This window comes from Coptis chinensis, chromosome 5 (assembly GCF_015680905.1).
Source record: "Coptis chinensis isolate HL-2020 chromosome 5, ASM1568090v1, whole genome shotgun sequence".
NCBI classification, from domain to species: Eukaryota; Viridiplantae; Streptophyta; class Magnoliopsida; order Ranunculales; family Ranunculaceae; genus Coptis; species Coptis chinensis.
In genome coordinates, this window is record NC_141460.1 from 53,768,488 (window position 1) to 53,785,236 (window position 16,749).

Here is a 16,749-nt window from a genome sequence, read left to right on the forward strand (position 1 = left end):
TCCTTCACTGGAGAACAGTGTGAGTTCGACTAGGAAAGGAAGCCTCTTGTTCCTTTGTTCTTGTTTTGTCCGTTAAGCTGGTTTTCCTTATTGCTACTCCTGGTTCTGCCATAAATAGTCCATCGGTTATGGGAGTACAGGGATCCTAGTGGTCTTTGTTTGTAGCTGAATCAAGTTCACGAAACACTGCTTTGAGAAGGTTTGAGACTCATCAGGTGGATGGGATAGCGGAAATCCCAGCAAACATTTTAGAGAAAGGTGTCTCTATGTGGAGTGATTATGTGGTTGGTTTTTTTGTTGAAAAACGACTACCTTTCCCTATGGTTAAAGCTTCTCTGGCTCAGCAGTGGAAGGTTAAAGGCAGCTACTCTATATCCACTGATTGAGAGCTATTCTATTTTAAGTTTAACCTGGACGAAGATAGAAAACAAGTATTGGAAGCAAATCTAATATTTATAGCAGGCAAACTCTTTGTTATTCGTCAATGGTCTCAGGAAGTAGAAGCTCAGAAGAGCAAGATAACAAGCATCCCAATTTGGGTAAAACTTATGGATTTTCCTAAGGAACTGTGGACAGATGAAGGGTTGGGATATATAGCTAGCTTAATTGGTGAACCCTTGCGAACTGATGAGGCAACCATTGAAAAAACTAGATTGACGTTTCCAAAGATATGTGTAGTAGTTCCTATAGACTACGAATGTAACAGTTCGATTCCAATTAAAATGGGGAATGAAATAGTTGATATAAAACTTGAATATCCCTGGGTGCCTATGTCATGCACAGGTGTAAAATGTTTGGGCATAAGTTTTCAAGTTGCCCAGCTCGGCCAAAACAAGTTTGGCGAGTTAAGACTGTAAACTGTGCAGTGAATCCACATGAGGTAGCTCAAGAGCAAGATGATGCAACTGATGGTGGTTCTAACTATGCAGAATGTGAGGACGAAGGGGCAGTGGAAGTGCAAGGAAATGGTTTGGTCATTTAACTATGTTCCACCTTCTGATGAAGGAACAGGCAGTCCTACGCAAGTGGCCCAGAAAAGAATTATGTATGATGCTCCTAGAAGGGAGAGTATGACTCCAGTCCAGGGGGGATTAGAAATTGCGATTCATACTCTAGTTGTTTCTTATCAACTCCACCAGATAAACTTGGAAGTAAGCCACAAGGAACAGTTTCTGAAGGAGCAAAATGCGTTTCAGGTTTTGGCGGACAGTGAAGAAGAGATTGCGGATGATATTTCTGAAGGAAATCCTGTAGAATTCTTCACAGATCATGAGCCGGTTAAGGAAATGGTGGTGAAAGCTAAAACAAGGGCACAAAAAAGAGCATAAATCAATGAGATAAACAATGAGGTTGGAAGTACAGTTCAGAGTAAGCAAGCTTAGGTCTCTGAGAGGAAGAAGAAAGGTAGACCAAAGGGGTCAGGTAGTAAGAAACATTAAGCATAATGATTAAGATTGGTACATGGAACATCAGGGGGCTAAATGAAATAAAAAAAGTGAAGGAAGTTAATAAATTCATTTTGAAGAATAATCTTTGCTTGCTGAGTCTTCTGGAAATGAAAGTTAAGGAGGATAAGAGGAAAAGCATTAGTGATATATGTGCTCCGAATTGGAATTTTGAGAGTAATTATAGTAGTAATCCTGAGGCTAGAATATGGATCCTTTGGAACCCAAATTTTGTGGATGTGAGTAAGATTCAAGAAACAGCTCAGTTTGTACACTACAGGGTGACTATTCTTCTTAACTCAGCTAGTTTTCTATCAACGCTTATCTATGCAAGTAATAATAGCCAGGAGAGATTAGGGCTGTGGCAGGATTTGCGGCAACTTCACAGTAGTTTTACAGGACCATGGTGTGTGCATGGAGACTTCAATAATGTCCTTTATTCTCATAAGAGGATAGGGGAGTTGGTCCATCCTAGAGAAACAGTTCCTTTTAGTGATTGCCTAGTCGATATAGGGTTGTTTGATTTGAAAGCTTCAGGGTGTTATTTTACGTGGACAAATTACGGAGTAGGAGCTAATAGGAAATGGTCAAAGATTGATAGGGTTCTTATCAATATCCTCTGGGCGTCTTTGTTTGTTCAGGCTACTGCTGATTTCCTTCTGCAAGGAATTTCGGACCATTCTCCCATGATAGTTTGCTTGGTCGATGCTGAGAAAGGGAGAGTTCCATTCCGGTTTTGTAATTCATGGGCCCTTCACAACAGTTTCAAAGAGGTGGTTCAGCAAGTGTGGGCTACAGAAGTGACGAGCAGTTGTCTATATATTCTGGTCCAAAAATTGAAGTTTCTTAAGACTAAACTGAGAGGTTGGGCAAGGGTGCATATGTCTGATATCCATATAAAAACTGAAGCAGCTAGGGAGGATCTTCACAGATTACAGAATGAGCTACAAAGTTCCCCTACTGATGTCTAGTTATGCGAAAAGGAAAGAGAAGCAAGAACTCTCCTGTGTAAACTGATCGAGATGGAGTATATGGAACTAAAGGCCAAAGCAAAAAATGATTGGCTTGACTATGGCGACAAAGGAAATGCATTCTTTCATCAAGCAATAAAAGAAAGGAGGAACCGTAACTTTGTGTGGTTTGTCTCAGATATGTATGGGGTAAAACATGAAGGTGTCACAGAAGTGTCTAACGCTTTCATCAGTTTCTTTCAGGAGCTTCTGGGAGTTGAGTCTCAGACGATGAGCATTGGGTTGTTGTTAGAGGAGATATCAGTTAGGGGTGTTGTGGATTCTGAACTAGCAGTAAAACTGGCAGAAGAGGTTACAAATGGGGAAATTACACAAGCATTGTTTGCTATGGATGATTTTAAATCCCCAGGGCCTGATGGCTATATAGCGTTCTTCTTCAAAAATTCATGGGATATTGTCGGTAAAAATTTCCTAAGAGCTGTTAAGGGAGTTTTCTGTCAAAACAAAATTCATAAAGGTACTAATGCAACATTTCTATGCCTAGTTCCTAAAAAACCTGTTGTGCCCCAGGTTGATGAATTTCGTCCGATTGCCTGGTGTAATATTAGTTACAAATGTATATCCAAGATTCTAAGTAACAGGATGAATCCTTACATGGACCAGTTGATCGCTCTTAACCAATCAGCATTCATTCCTAGAAGATGTATACAGGACAATCTTCTACTGGCTCATGAATGGCTCAGAGGATATAACAGAAAGCATGGGCCACAGAGATGTACTATCAAAGTTGATATCCAAAAAGCTTATGACACTGTCAGCTGGGACTCTCTACTGTCGGTACTCAAGAGATTCAAGTTCCCCGACAAGTTTACTGGTTGGCTAGCTATGTGTTTCTCATCTCCTTGTTATTCAGTCCTTGTCAATGGTAGTCTGTATGGCTTTTTTGAAGAGAAACGAGGGTTAAGGCAAGGTGACCCTTTGTCTTCGTATCTGTTCGTGCTGGTTATGGAACTGTTAGGTGGTCTGCTGAAGCAAGGTCTCTTAATGAAAAGCATCCAGCCTTATTCCAAATGTAAAAGACTTGAAATAACTCACTTGAGTTTCGCTGATGATGTGCTACTTTTCTGTAAATGGGAGGTTGGCTCTATTTTGGCTGTTAAGTAGGTCATTGATTATTTCTTTTCTCTCACGGAGCTGAAGATAAATACTCTGAAGACGTCTGTACTCACTGGCAGTATGACTAATGGTGATGGGCTTGCTCTTGTAGGCTTATTGGGGGTTCAACTAGTCACCCTTCCCATCAAATATCTGGGGTTGCCACTCACTACAGCTAGAATCAGTACCAAGGACTGCTTGCCACTGATTGAAAAAATCACTATGAGAATGTCCAACTGGAAGAACAAATCCTTATCTTATGCGGGCAGATTACAGCTCATACAGTCTATCCTATCATCTTTTCATATATATTGCGCAAAGACTTTTATCCTTCCAGTAGGTGTTTTGGACAAAGTTGCTAAATTCTGTAACAGATTTATGTGGTCTGGTGATTTTGTGCAAGTGAAGATGCATAAAGCTAGTCATGCAACTTTGAGGTTGCATAAAGAGGAAGGTGGACTGAGTATTATTGACCCTAGGGTTTGGAACAAAGCAGCATACTGTGGGTTGGTGTTCAAGGTTGCAGCTAAGGATGAAACTCTGTGGACGAAGTGGACTTGGGAGTACCACATTCGACAGAAACATTTCTGGACTATGAAGATTCCTTTGGATTGTTCGTGGGTTTGGAGGAGTATCCTGAAACATAGGAAGATTGCTCGGAAGTATATTAGATGCTTAATTGCTAACGGGGAAGGTACAAGTTTATGGCACAATCCTTGGATATCCTCTATGATGCTTATTCACAATGCACAAGATAGAAATTTCATTCATGAACCAGATGATGCTAAAGTGAGTGAACTGATCATGAACGGTACATGGAACGATAAGGTTCTCAACTTGCCAGATGGTGAGTTAAAATCAGAAATCTTGCAGACTTCCATCAACGTCAATATGGCTCAGGACTTGGTAGTGTGGACTGCTACAAGCTCAGGTAGGTTCTCCACAAAGTCAGCATATATGTCTATCAAGAAGATGAGAGAAAAGGTTGGGTGGTATAAATTGGTGTGGGGCAAATACAATGTTTTGAAACATTCTTTCATTACCTGGCAACTGTTTGCGGGATGCCTGGCAACCCAAGATTGGCTGATTCATAGGAAGATTCTCTCTTATTCAGAGTGTTGTTTGTGTAATGAGCAACTTCCAGAAAATTCGAATCGTCTTTTCTTCAATTGTGCTTTCACAAAAACGATTTGGGCAGTGGTAAAAGACAAATTGGGGCTGGGAGTGGTTCGCGAATCCTCTGTTGAGTGGCAGTTTCTATTGCGCATAACTAGATCGAACTTGATCTCGAGTGAGATAATCAAAGTAATGATTTGTGCTACTGTGTATGGGATTTGGAACGAGAGGAATAGCAGGAGGTTCAAGAACAAAGCTCACACTGCTGGTTCGATTAGCAGGTACATCATTGAAAAGATGAAAACGTACTTGCAGCGAGTTATCAAGACCACTGAGGACTCCTTTTCAGCGACAAGGAATTTGATTGCGAGACTTGGAATTGATATTAGCATAAAGCAGCGAGCGTATGAGCTAGTTAAGTGGACCAAACCACCATTTGGGTTCGTCAAAATTAATGTTGATGGATTAGTGACTGAAGATTGTGCAGGATATGGCGGTATATTGAGGAACCATGAGGGGTCTCCTATACTCTTATACAGGGGTAATGTTAACTTACGATCGGTGATTATCCAAGAGTTAAAAGGTATAGAGGCGGGTTTTCTGGTAGCTCTAAGTGTGAACTGTAATATGATTTTGGTTGAATCTGATTCTCTAAGAGCAGTCCAAGTGATCAACGCATTGAGGTAAGTCCTTGGTAATCGCCGACGATCTGATGGAAGCCATCTGGAGGCTCATGAACCAATTTGGTTCGGCTAGTGTGTCCCACGTGTATAGGGAAAAGAATAGAGCGGCAGATTTGTTGGCTAAGTCTAGTACTACTCGGGATAGAATTATAATTCAAGAAGTTACTTTTGTTAGTGTGCCTCCACTTACGTATGAGCTTAATGTAATAGTGGAGGAAGATGCTATTGGCAAGTTGTATCAAAGAGTTTGATCAATATAGGTTGGGGGCAGCGGCAGGGAAAATTGAGAAACACGAGGAGGCTTGTAGAGCTAACCAGCATTGTTTCATTCCTTTAAGTTTTGACACTTTTGGTTTCTTGGCCCAACAGTCTATTGAGCTCCTTAAGAGATTGCAGAAAGTTATGGACTGCAACGTAATGACAGCTGGTTCCAACGAGTTTGTATTTAGGAGAATAAGATTTGTCATTCAGAAAGGACTTGCTGCGCAGCTTGTTGCACGTTTGTCCTAATTATTTATAAAACTCGTTATCTTTATCAATAAAATTTCCACTTAAAAAAAAAAAAAAAAAAAAAAAAAAAAAAAAAACACAGGCAGAAAAAGAATATAAAAGTTAATAGAACTTCAATAGGCCGTATCTTTGGACTCAGACCTCTGAATTGGGCCTATTATATGTCAAACCGAATAGCTCGGAAATAGATTTCTTATGGTCCAAGCCTCAACCCAATCAAAGTAGTAAAAGTGGACAAAATAGGTGTTACAGTAAATTCCAATAGAGATACCCTTTTTAGACTTAAGTAATTAGGTTTTAGGCTTGATTTAGTGGCCTAAAACACAACTCCAAAACCCATGTACGAAATTATAAACCTAACTCTCTCATATATAAAAAGGATTAAGGTAAAACTCTATTATCTCTCTCTCCCATTAGTTAAAATAATTTAGGGCTCTCCACTCCTAGCTTCCCTTTTTTTAGTTTAGTATAGTTTAAGTAATTAGGGTTTATAATTATAGCCTCCATAAAACCTCTATTAAAATACCTTCAAGTTATTATTATTCAATTCAATTGATTCTCTTTCTATTATGTATTCTTTTAGTTCCTTTATTCATGATAGTCCCATGAATCAAAGTTAAACCTCCATTAGAGGGGATTGATTGAAGCTTTGATGAGGACTTGATTTGTTAGTATAGAATTATTGGTTAGAACTTCAAGTTTAGGTTTTCTTGACTTAGTAATAAAAAGAGTTTAATCTAAACTAGGGAATAGTGAGTTTTGCCATGAGAATAGAAAACAAACTTTCTCTTATGCTAATTAGTTATAACTAGAGATACCATAATTGATTAGGGACCATTAAAGACCTAACCTTTATGTTTGAACCTTGTGTTTAAACGTAAAGATTAGGGTTTTGCAACAACTCTATGCTAGCATGTTAAGTATTAATTAAAGTGGATTTCAATCTTTTTCTATTCTTCTCCATATTTTATTCAAGTCATATTTAATTACTTTAATTAAACTAGTATAAGTTAAATTCATATATTTAGTTTCTTAGTATAAATTCACATCCATAAATATTGCTCTCACCATTGTTTTATTGTGTTTGATTAGTTGAATTCGTTTAAGTCTAGAGAATTAAGAGTAGAACGATTCCGCACTCTATATATTGTATTAATATATATGTGAGAGTAGGAAATAAATAATTGATAACGTAAGAATAAGTTAGAGAATATAGTATTGTTTTTACGTTTATCAATGGCTAGGTTTCATGAAATTTTCTAATAAGAACAAAGATTTATTAGCCAAATAGAGCTGGAGAGCTTTAAAGGGTAAGAATTCCATATGGTTAAAAACTTTTCATGTTGCTTATGAAAAAAACGGGTACGGGGACAAAATAGAAGTTACCATCTAATGCCTCTTATATTTTTGGAGAGGGGCCAATAAAAGTTTTGATATGGTGCATAAAGGGTATGGACCATTGGGGATGGTGCTCATACCTCTGTTTTTAATGATTTTTGGCTTATACTGATAAAAGATTTGCACCCACCAATAGGGATCCAGAAAATACTGGAAAGTGAAAAATCTCATGAATCAGGAAGGTTTAACATGGAATGATTAGCTTATTAATGAAGTTTTCGACCCTATATAGTAGTAGGGCTTATCAAGGGAACACACATCAAACCACAAGATGGAGTGGAGAATGAGTTAACCTGGTGGCATGCTACTAAAGAAAAATTATTTGTCAAATATGCTTTTCATATGCTCAAAGCAAAGGATTGGAGAGGGCTGTGACTCTACTTTTCAAACAAAAACTATACAAAAAGTTTGAAGAGCTAGGGTGGTAGTTAGGGAACAAGTTTTTATGTGGGAATTATACATGGACATACTGTCAACTGGAGAAATGATACAAAAGAGGATTAGGAGCAATGATACTATGCGTGGCTTTTGCTTTAGGAATAAGGAAACGATTAGGGGAACACATCTTTTTTGAATGTGAGTGGGCAAAAACTTTATGGTTTGCATCACCACTGGGTTTAAGAACAGAGATCAATAGAAGATGTGCCATTAGAAAATGGGTGGATGAGATCATGGAATGGTGTGAAAACAAGGTCCATGACATAACAAATTTGGGTTTGTATGCATGCACCCTACTACAAACTATACGGGATAATAGGAATTTGGAGAAGTTTGACAAATGAGTAGCTGACAAGGGGTATGTACTAATAGCAACAAGGATTCAATATGAAAGAAGACTCAAAGCTTTTGACAGGGAGAATCTAAACCCTATTTTTTTTTTATTAACTCTAACACCACACTAAATAATATAAACACTAACCATAACACACATACTTCTACATCAACTAGTAATAATAATAATATATCTACTTTGCATCATCATAGAAGTAACCTCGCTCACATGCCTGATTATGTAAATGTTAGGTTTGATATTGCTTTTAATAAGAGATCTCTATCAGAAGCTGCTGTTATGGCTTGGAATGAAAAATGAGTTTTTCTTGCTGTTGTAGTGAGGAGATTCACAACAAAGTCAGTAGAGGATAGTGAACTTTTTGTAGCCGAGGTAGCAGTGTAGTTGGCAAAACACTTAGGAGAAGAAAATTTCTTTTTGAGGGTAAACAATTTGAGCTCCCATGAGTCCAATATTGCTTGGTATTTACAAAGCATTACTAAAGCAATTATCAGAACTATTAGTAAATTTAATTTTTCATGTTTCAGATGGTTCCGAAGATGTTTTAATGGTGAGGCTCGTGATCTAGCTAAATGGGCTTATAACTCTATCAAAATGTTGCTCATACTTTCAGTGTATCTCTTCAATTCTATAATCCGTGAGCCCGGCAGCGAACTCTTGGTTTGACTTTCCAAAATGGAACAAAAAAACCACTTCGTTGTTGTTGTCCTTATACCCAACTCTCTCTCTCTTTCTTCTCCACCCTCTGCGTTTTGTAGGAAAAAAAAAAAAAAAAAAAAAAAAAAAAAAAAAAAAGAAAGGGTTGACAACATCGATGCTAATGCGATCCTGGAGGTAGTTTAAATTGCAAGGCCAGCTACCAAATCCGCAAACCCATTGGGTTAGCCCAGCCCATTGGGCCCAAAGTAGGCCCAAAAAGTAAAAAGACAGCACTGAAAAAACTTGATATATTTTTCTTTATTTTCAGACGCACTCTCATTTTTCTCCGCAACACAACAATGGTTCGTCCAAAGGCAACTTCAAAAAAATCTCAGAAGAAAAAAGGTGGTGGTGGTGGTGTCGACTTCAAAGTAAGTATAACCACAGCACAAACAACACTCTTCTCTTTCAGTTACAATAAAGTCTACATTTTTATACATTATTACTTTGCAGAAATATAAGAGAAAGCTTGGTAGAAAACTTCCACCACCCAAGAATGCAACCAATACTGAAATTAAATCAAAGGGTAATTTTATTTTTACCATTTTAATTCATATTTAAGCAATGCTCATGTTGTTTATTTGTCCAAATATTTACACTTTGTGTATGGTTATGTTAAATATTTAGCTATTATACTTCCGGAACAAAGTATGGCATCAGAAAGAGAAGGTTTAGCTGTGAGTAAAAAGGGTTTAACTTTAAAAGAGTTACTTCAACAAACATCTCATCACAATGCCAAAGTTCGCCGAGGTATTTATAAGCTTGTTTTTAACGTTTTTTTTTGGTACCCTTTTGAAATATATACTAATGTAATGTTGTTTGTTTCGTTGGAAAAAAAGACGCGTTGATTGGTATTAAAGATTTGGCATCTAAATTTCCGGAGGAGTTAAAGTTGCATAAGCTTGCAATAATAGAGAAGTTGCGTGAACGGATCAGTGATGAAGATAGAGTTGTCCGTGAGACACTATATCAACTTCTGAAATCAACTATCTTTCCAGCGTATAAAGATGTAATTAACTTGTCTTTGACTCTTTTAATCATATTCAGTAGAAATACCATAATCGTGAATACTCCTACTTTTATTTTCCCTTGGAATATGTTTTACTACTGTTATCAAGTTGGTTGGTCTCTCATTTTGTCTGTATACATCTTTTGACCGTAAGTTTTGCCCAGTTTTGTCATGTTATAGGTCAATGAAGGTGATTATAGTTTCTGTACTGTACAGTATTTGAATACCATCTTACTCAGCAGAAAATAAAAGGGAGTGCAATTCCGTAAAATGGCACAATTATATAGATAATATACAAGGCTCCAGTATGGAAGTCTATCAAAATGTGTACCTCTAGGTACATCATACCGAGCACGCTTTTTAACCACTATCAAGGAAGTAATAGGTCGAGTTCTTAACACATTGTATACCTTTTAGACATTCCTAGATATTTGTATTTGGATGGAGTTGAACTGTGATTCAATTGACTCATGTCGGTATCTGGATTTGTATCGCTCTCATTTGTGCCTGCTAAGGTAGGAAGAGACGTGAGGGCCAATGATGAGTCAATAAGGGGTGCCTAACATCCTCTACAGAATACAGATGCATATTCACCCTCGCTGTTGCTGTGCACTATTCTTTGTTATCAACGGAATTTCACTTTATTATTTCTTTGAAAGTAGGAGAAATATGTTCTGTATATGCTACTGATTATTTATCACTCTACTTGTTTACAGTTTTTTTTATCTTCCTCCAGGAAACCCCAGGGCCTATCATTTCCTTGATAATGGCCTATATATTCAATGCAATGACACACTTGGCATTTGACATCCGGATGGTGGCATTCAAGTTTTTTGAGCTCGTTGTTCAACACTACCCATCTTCATTTCTATTGTATGCAGAAAAGGTATGCTGTTCTTAATATTAGGATTAGTTGGACAACAACTATAAAAATAAAAAAATAGTACTGATGTTGATGACAACGATGATTTCTTTTACGTGTAATTGTATCACTAATTACTGCAATAGTGTTGCAACTGTACCCTGGGATTCTCTCTTTCTTCAGAGAATCTGATTTGCATGAAGGTAATCAGATGACCCAAGTACATTCTGAAACTTCTGGTTCAGAGACAGCTTTAAAGTCACCTCAATTGCCAAGTTCTTGATATTAGATCCCCCAGTAGTCCTTCATGGTCTCTGGCGATATCTCTATAACCAATCCTGTAAAGTCCCTTAGCTCCATCTGTGTTTAACTTGATTGTTCCTGTTGGGTGAGGCTTACATCTGCTGTACGCTGGTTCCTTTGTCGTGTTCTATTAGTCTGAACACAGTGATTACACAGCTCTAAGTGCTTTCAAGATGCTGTGTCACCAGGAAACTGACACTCGTATTTGTGTCTACGTCATTTAGTTTGTAAATTTAAATGACTAATAATCACAAAAAGTTCATAATTCTGCTTGCTGAATAACGTATAAAAGTGAACTCCCTTGCTAAGGGGTCTTGGAAAATTCAAAATATAAATGTATTAAAAATCATACTAGTTTTGGATCTGTATCAGACGTATGGGTGCTCAATGTCTCATTTTTTCTTCCTTGGGCAAGCAAGGGTAGCAACTTGTTACTTGTTGCCACCCAAACATTAAGTAGACTACTGTAAGTACTGTGCTTGCACTACGCTCCATGCTTCTAGTTTTACTTTCAAAATAGACCAGATTTTTATTAAATAAGTAAACAATGTTATTTTACATAACGGTAGCAGTGACCTGTGGCTATCCTACGCAAGGTGCCTTAGGTATCGCTGAGTGCCCCTGTCTTGGCTGCAATCACTCATCAGTCGTCACACTTAAGTGCCTTTGACACCCCTCAATGTGCCCACAATGGTGATTCCTTTGGCTCGCGGCTCGCCTGCCTGCGAAGCGGCGAAGCATCGGTTATGTTAAGTATATTGTTCTTTTTGGAATTTGGTGTTCATAAGCGGGATTGAATGGTTTAGTTGAGAGCCTTCCAAGTTAAAAGCAGTATTAATTTCATACTTTAAGTACCAAAGATCCTCTCTTACGCCAACTGTGCACCTCTTCAAATTTTGAATTTAGTATTTTGTATCTTCTGACTATGCACTTTCAGTTGCTAGTTATTTACATACCATGCCATTCCATGTTAACCCAATACCGATCGCTAACGTGGAGTTGGAGATGATCTCCACCATTCTTTAACTTCACACATTTTCCATCCAAAGCGAACCTAATTTATCATACAGATAAAGTAGAAATATCCAGTTTTTAATTAGAAAAAAGAAAAGAAAAAAATCTAGCAAGGCTTTTTAACGAAGTAAGTTTGATAGGCACATTATAAGCGAGTGATACCATCTGATACCATTTTGGCAATCATAAATTACATTGTACGAAATGCCAGAATGAAATAGATTGTTTTTGTTTTGGGTAAAATTTGACTTGATGTTAGTGGAACTGAAATTGATGGTTTCAGCCATTTGTTTTGTAATTCTCTTGTACTTGTGAAGTAATTTTCTCTTTAAAGATAAACAACTCTAGGCTATTTTATTTTCTAGCCATTTAGATGTATTAAACCCAAAAGTGGCTCAAATAACGAAACTACTAGAAATTTGATAGCCGATTAACATACTTCCCCTTGAATGACGTTTAAAGCTGATGGGATCTAAGGTCAGCATTGTCAAAAGTAGTTGAACTTTAGAACACCATGGGTGTGGGCAGTTATGTTTAAAAAACAGAGGGTGGTTAATTGACTACCCTTGCACTGTTTTCAGTCTGTCATGGATGAACATTTTATTCGTGTTATTTTCATAATTACTAGTAGGTTCTCTCAGTATGAGGTTCTGCATAGGGTTACTCATGAAGTTTATCTTGTCATTAATTTAATTAATTATTTATGGGTCGTGCATGCATTTGACAGGTTCTCCAGAATTATGAGGATCTTCTGAAAAAGAACCGATTCACATCTGAAGACAAAAGCAAACTGAAGAATGCTCTTCTTGGGTTGGTCCGGTGCTTGTCTCTTTTTCCATCTACCATGGGAAAATCTAACCGATCGTTGGAGAAAGTACTTTATTCAACTTTCTTATATGGTTATCCTTATCAAACTTTATGTTGGCATTTTTACCATCTACAACCTGTTTTTGACATGTTTTATATGCAATTCCCTTCTATGATTTTGTTTTTGTTTTTAAAAGATGCTTAGGAGATGAAATTGGTTGCTTTGTGTTTTAAATGGAAACATGGAGTTTGTTCTTCTGTTTTCAAGGTTTTCTTCTGTTTTATTTTTGATCAGTAAAGCTATATACTATATTAAATAATCAACTACATGGATAGCGACAAGACTAAACAACATGCCCCATATACACCAATCAACTGACTTTATACATAATAGTCTCCCATCTTGCTACAAAGTACTCAATAGTAATGTTTCTCAAGTCCACAAATACTACACTCCAAAAATAAAGAAACCTCTTTATGGCTAGCATGACCTTCTGGATCTCCATAGCTGTGTCCTCAAAATGATGTCTGTTAATTTCCATCCAGATAGCCCACAATATTTCAAAAGGTACCATGTTCCAGATCCTGTGGCCTCTGGGGGAGAATGCCCCTGTTTTTGAGGATTTTGAATTCATTATACTGTGTACTCATTTAGAAGAAGGTAATTCATGGAGAAGATGTGATTATTCATGTTTTCATTCCTTTGCTTAAAAATACCTCTCAAGCTACTTTTGTACTTGCCGTTCTGCATATGTAATGGCTTGAACACATAAGTATATGCGTGTATGTGATTTTAGATTGTTGGCACTTCATGGACTGATTATCGAGTCTCGCGATTAAAATGCAATCATTATAATGCACCTCAGCGGGTGTGTCCAGGTTCAGTGAAGATGCTTCTAGCCTCTTGGAATTTTAAAAGTTCCCTCACGGAAGGGGAGAAGAATCTTAAGTATGGTACCTTTTGCCATTTTGTGGGGACTGTGGCTGGAGAGAAAAAAGACACTGAAGGAGTTGGGGTTTGGAGGAGGTATCTTCAAAAAAGGCCTTTAAGAGATTCTGTTTGAGCTTTTTGTGTGTAGGAAATCATTCATGTTCTGATTGGGGTTTCTGTTCTGATTGGGACTTGGGAGGTGTTTTACCGATGACCTTTCGTTGTTTTTCTTTTTTTTTTTAGATTTTCTTATTTGTGTCGGTTATTGTAGGATCTGGAGGCAATACACCCCTACAGAGATATCCCTTCTGTTTTTCTGTTTTCCTTTTTGTTTCTTGTATTTGTAGGATATCTCATCCTTCATCCTTGGTGTATTGTGTATTTGTTTATTTGTATGTGTTCTTTTAATCTTTTCATTATTAATAAATGCAAAGTTTGAAGGATGAGATATTATTAAAGAAGGATCGCAACCCTTTCTTTCAAAATTGCCACTCCTTATGGTTGTAAACATTGCTTTAATTTCAAAATTATACTTTTTATAATTTTAGAGTTCCTATTAACTTGTGAAAACAAATTATCACTAAAGAAAATACAGTGGTATTATATTGCCTGTGTTGCATGGGTACGGGACGGAGTGTCTGGTTTGGACACGGGTACGACGATTTGGACACGGCGAGATCTGAGAATTAGGGTCTGTTTTGCTTGTGTCCAGGTGTCCGTGTCCGTGTCCGTACCAGTGTCAGCAGGACACGGGTACGCGATACAGAGGAAATTAGGGCATACCCATGCAACAGAGTATATTGCTCTTTCTTGATTCACCTCCGGTTATTCGGATACCATTAACACTCCCATTCAATCCCATGTAGAACTTGTTTAGGATCAGATCCACATCCAGTTCAAGTCAGGTTTATCCAAGTTACCGCAGTTCATCAATTAGATAGTCGGTTTTAACACACAATATGCATGACTATGTATACACTAAAGTACCATGTTACTGTTCAGCCTAATTAATATGACATAGAATTCATTTTGCATATCAAATGATATTAAAAGCTGCTTTTAAAGAAAATGTCGAGAACACTTTTTACCTTGGACAGCTTTCTTACATGTCAATATGTTATATGGTTATTTACTTATTTAGTTGTTAATACTGTTTATTTTCCTTTATCAGAATACAGATGCACAAGGCACCCTGCATGCTTTTGAACCTGAAGTCCCTCAAGATTATGCTGGTAAAACCAAGATAATTTTGCATTACCCTGTTTCTTCCTTTGTCAGAGCACAGATACAAAAAGGAACAAATGAATGAATTTAAAATTGAGGATCCTTAAGAGCACACTGGTAACTAAAATTAGTTATGCACCCTTGTCTGTAGGTTATTATGTATGATTGTTTCCCGTAGTAGGCGAGGGCAAGCAAATAATGGAATCTAGTCAAATTTAAGTCCTTGTTCCTTAATTTTTTCGATTTTGGGTTGTCCCAGTATCCACGTGTCACGATTATGTAAAACATGTTTTATTTGTTATTTTGTGCCATCTTCATCAGAAGTGTTTTTCAAATCTAGGGTGTAAGAATACTACTGTCTGTACAGTATTATTTAGATTCATTCCCTCCAAAGTCCCGCTTTAAAATACCTCATTTTTTATTATTTTATTATATTTTTTATTATTTGCCTTTTAATTGCCTTCAATTGTATGCTCCTTGAAGGTGCTCTTGATTGTCTCCATTGACTTTATTTCTTTCCTGCGATTTTGGTCTTCTTAGTTCTGCCACTCGTTTCAGGCTCTTAACTTCCTAACCTTGGTTACAGTCAACTTTTGAACCATGTCTTTACTCAAGCAATATGATAATGCAAAACGTCTTTACAGTATCTCTACCATACTCTTTTAGTATATGGTTTTGAAAAAAACTTAGCGTTTTATTGGTCTGGGGGGAGAGGTGGAATAATTTAGCTAGAATATGGGACAACATCATTAGCTTGTGATAATTTTGCCTTTCTACATATTAATTTCAGGTTGAGATATTGATGAAATTATGTTTTATTGAGTCCATTGTTTCTTTGTGCAGACATCTCATCTGTTGTTATTAGAATGGAAGGCCTGATGCCTATTTTAGTCAACTACTTCCAAGAACTCACTCCATCTGTTCTGGTGATGCCAGTAGTTGATTCACAGTCATTTGAGTGTATGTTATGTGTCCTTCAGAGCATAGATCTTGCACTCAAGTATTTCATCTATGGGACCAGTATGCTGCAAACAGATTTTGAAGTTTCAGTATCTTGTACATACGGCGGATATGATGTGACTGTATGGGGAGCGACTTTACCTGTACTATTTAAGAAGTTGTTGAAAGTGTTTCCCCTAATCCCAAATCATCACCCTACAGAAAAGGTAGATCTTTTCGCACGCCACTGTATCCACATCCATCTTCATGCTTTGCTTCTGCATGCCATCTTACCATTCTGAACTGTGCCAAGCTATTACTGAATAGTTGATTCCCGATGTATGCTTGAGCTGAAATTTTATACTCTAAGTGGACAGAAATTACTCATTTAGAATGTATCTATGTTTGTTTTTAGTGATAAGTTTGTCTGATTGTGTTTCCTCTCTACTGCCCCATGTCCAGATAAGAAGTATATGATAACACTGATAGTTCCCGAGAAACCTGATTCATGTAGAATGTTTAATTGTGAGGGACATTTACCGCATTTTGGAATTTTAAAGACTAAATTGTTGATTCGCTTCATTCCAAGTCATTTTGGGAAATTGAAGATTGAGCAGGTTTTTAGGAAGTTATGGTTTCTTATTATTGCTTTACAGATCATGTTGTTAACAAAAACATGGACTATAATTTAAACAGACGGATCATCTGGCACATGTAGGATATGGTAGGAGACTTCAACCTAGATGAGATGGGATCTCAAGCTGTTATTCCTTTTTAATGTTAATTTCCATAGTCAGTGATATGCTTATTGAAGTAGGGTTGGTGCATAATGTGATCTAGGATTTTCTTCATGGTAGAATAATGAAGAATAAACTGTCTACAATATTGCGATT

General features: G+C 37.2%; 2 protein-coding genes across 3 annotated transcripts in view; both read left to right on the forward strand.

Annotated features, from left to right (window-relative positions):
- The first annotated feature begins 1,444 nt into the window (after positions 1 to 1,444).
- On the forward strand, positions 1,445 to 2,416 carry LOC147497949 (uncharacterized). Its single transcript, XM_086563064.1, has one exon. The coding sequence runs from the start codon at positions 1,445 to 1,447 to the stop codon at positions 2,414 to 2,416; it is 972 nt and encodes a 323-aa protein (XP_086419190.1).
- Positions 2,417 to 8,991: 6,575 nt separating this feature from the next.
- Positions 8,992 to 16,749, forward strand: part of LOC147497950 (ARM repeat superfamily protein) — a 28,905-nt gene continuing 21,147 nt past the window's right edge. For both annotated transcript variants that reach the window (XM_086560195.1, XM_086560196.1), the window contains exons 1-8: positions 8,992 to 9,138; positions 9,221 to 9,293; positions 9,395 to 9,517; positions 9,607 to 9,776; positions 10,513 to 10,662; positions 12,683 to 12,829; positions 14,865 to 14,925; positions 15,761 to 16,083. In XM_086560195.1, the coding sequence (XP_086416321.1) occupies positions 9,067 to 9,138; positions 9,221 to 9,293; positions 9,395 to 9,517; positions 9,607 to 9,776; positions 10,513 to 10,662; positions 12,683 to 12,829; positions 14,865 to 14,925; positions 15,761 to 16,083 (1,119 nt within the window). In that variant the 5' untranslated portion in view covers positions 8,992 to 9,066. The remainder of the gene's footprint in view (positions 9,139 to 9,220; positions 9,294 to 9,394; positions 9,518 to 9,606; positions 9,777 to 10,512; positions 10,663 to 12,682; positions 12,830 to 14,864; positions 14,926 to 15,760; positions 16,084 to 16,749) is intronic.

Excerpts from the sequence above, each read along its gene's own strand:
- LOC147497949 (XM_086563064.1), top strand. The coding sequence starts at position 1,445 with ATGATTAAGATTGGTACATGGAACATCAGGGGGCTAAATGAAATAAAA.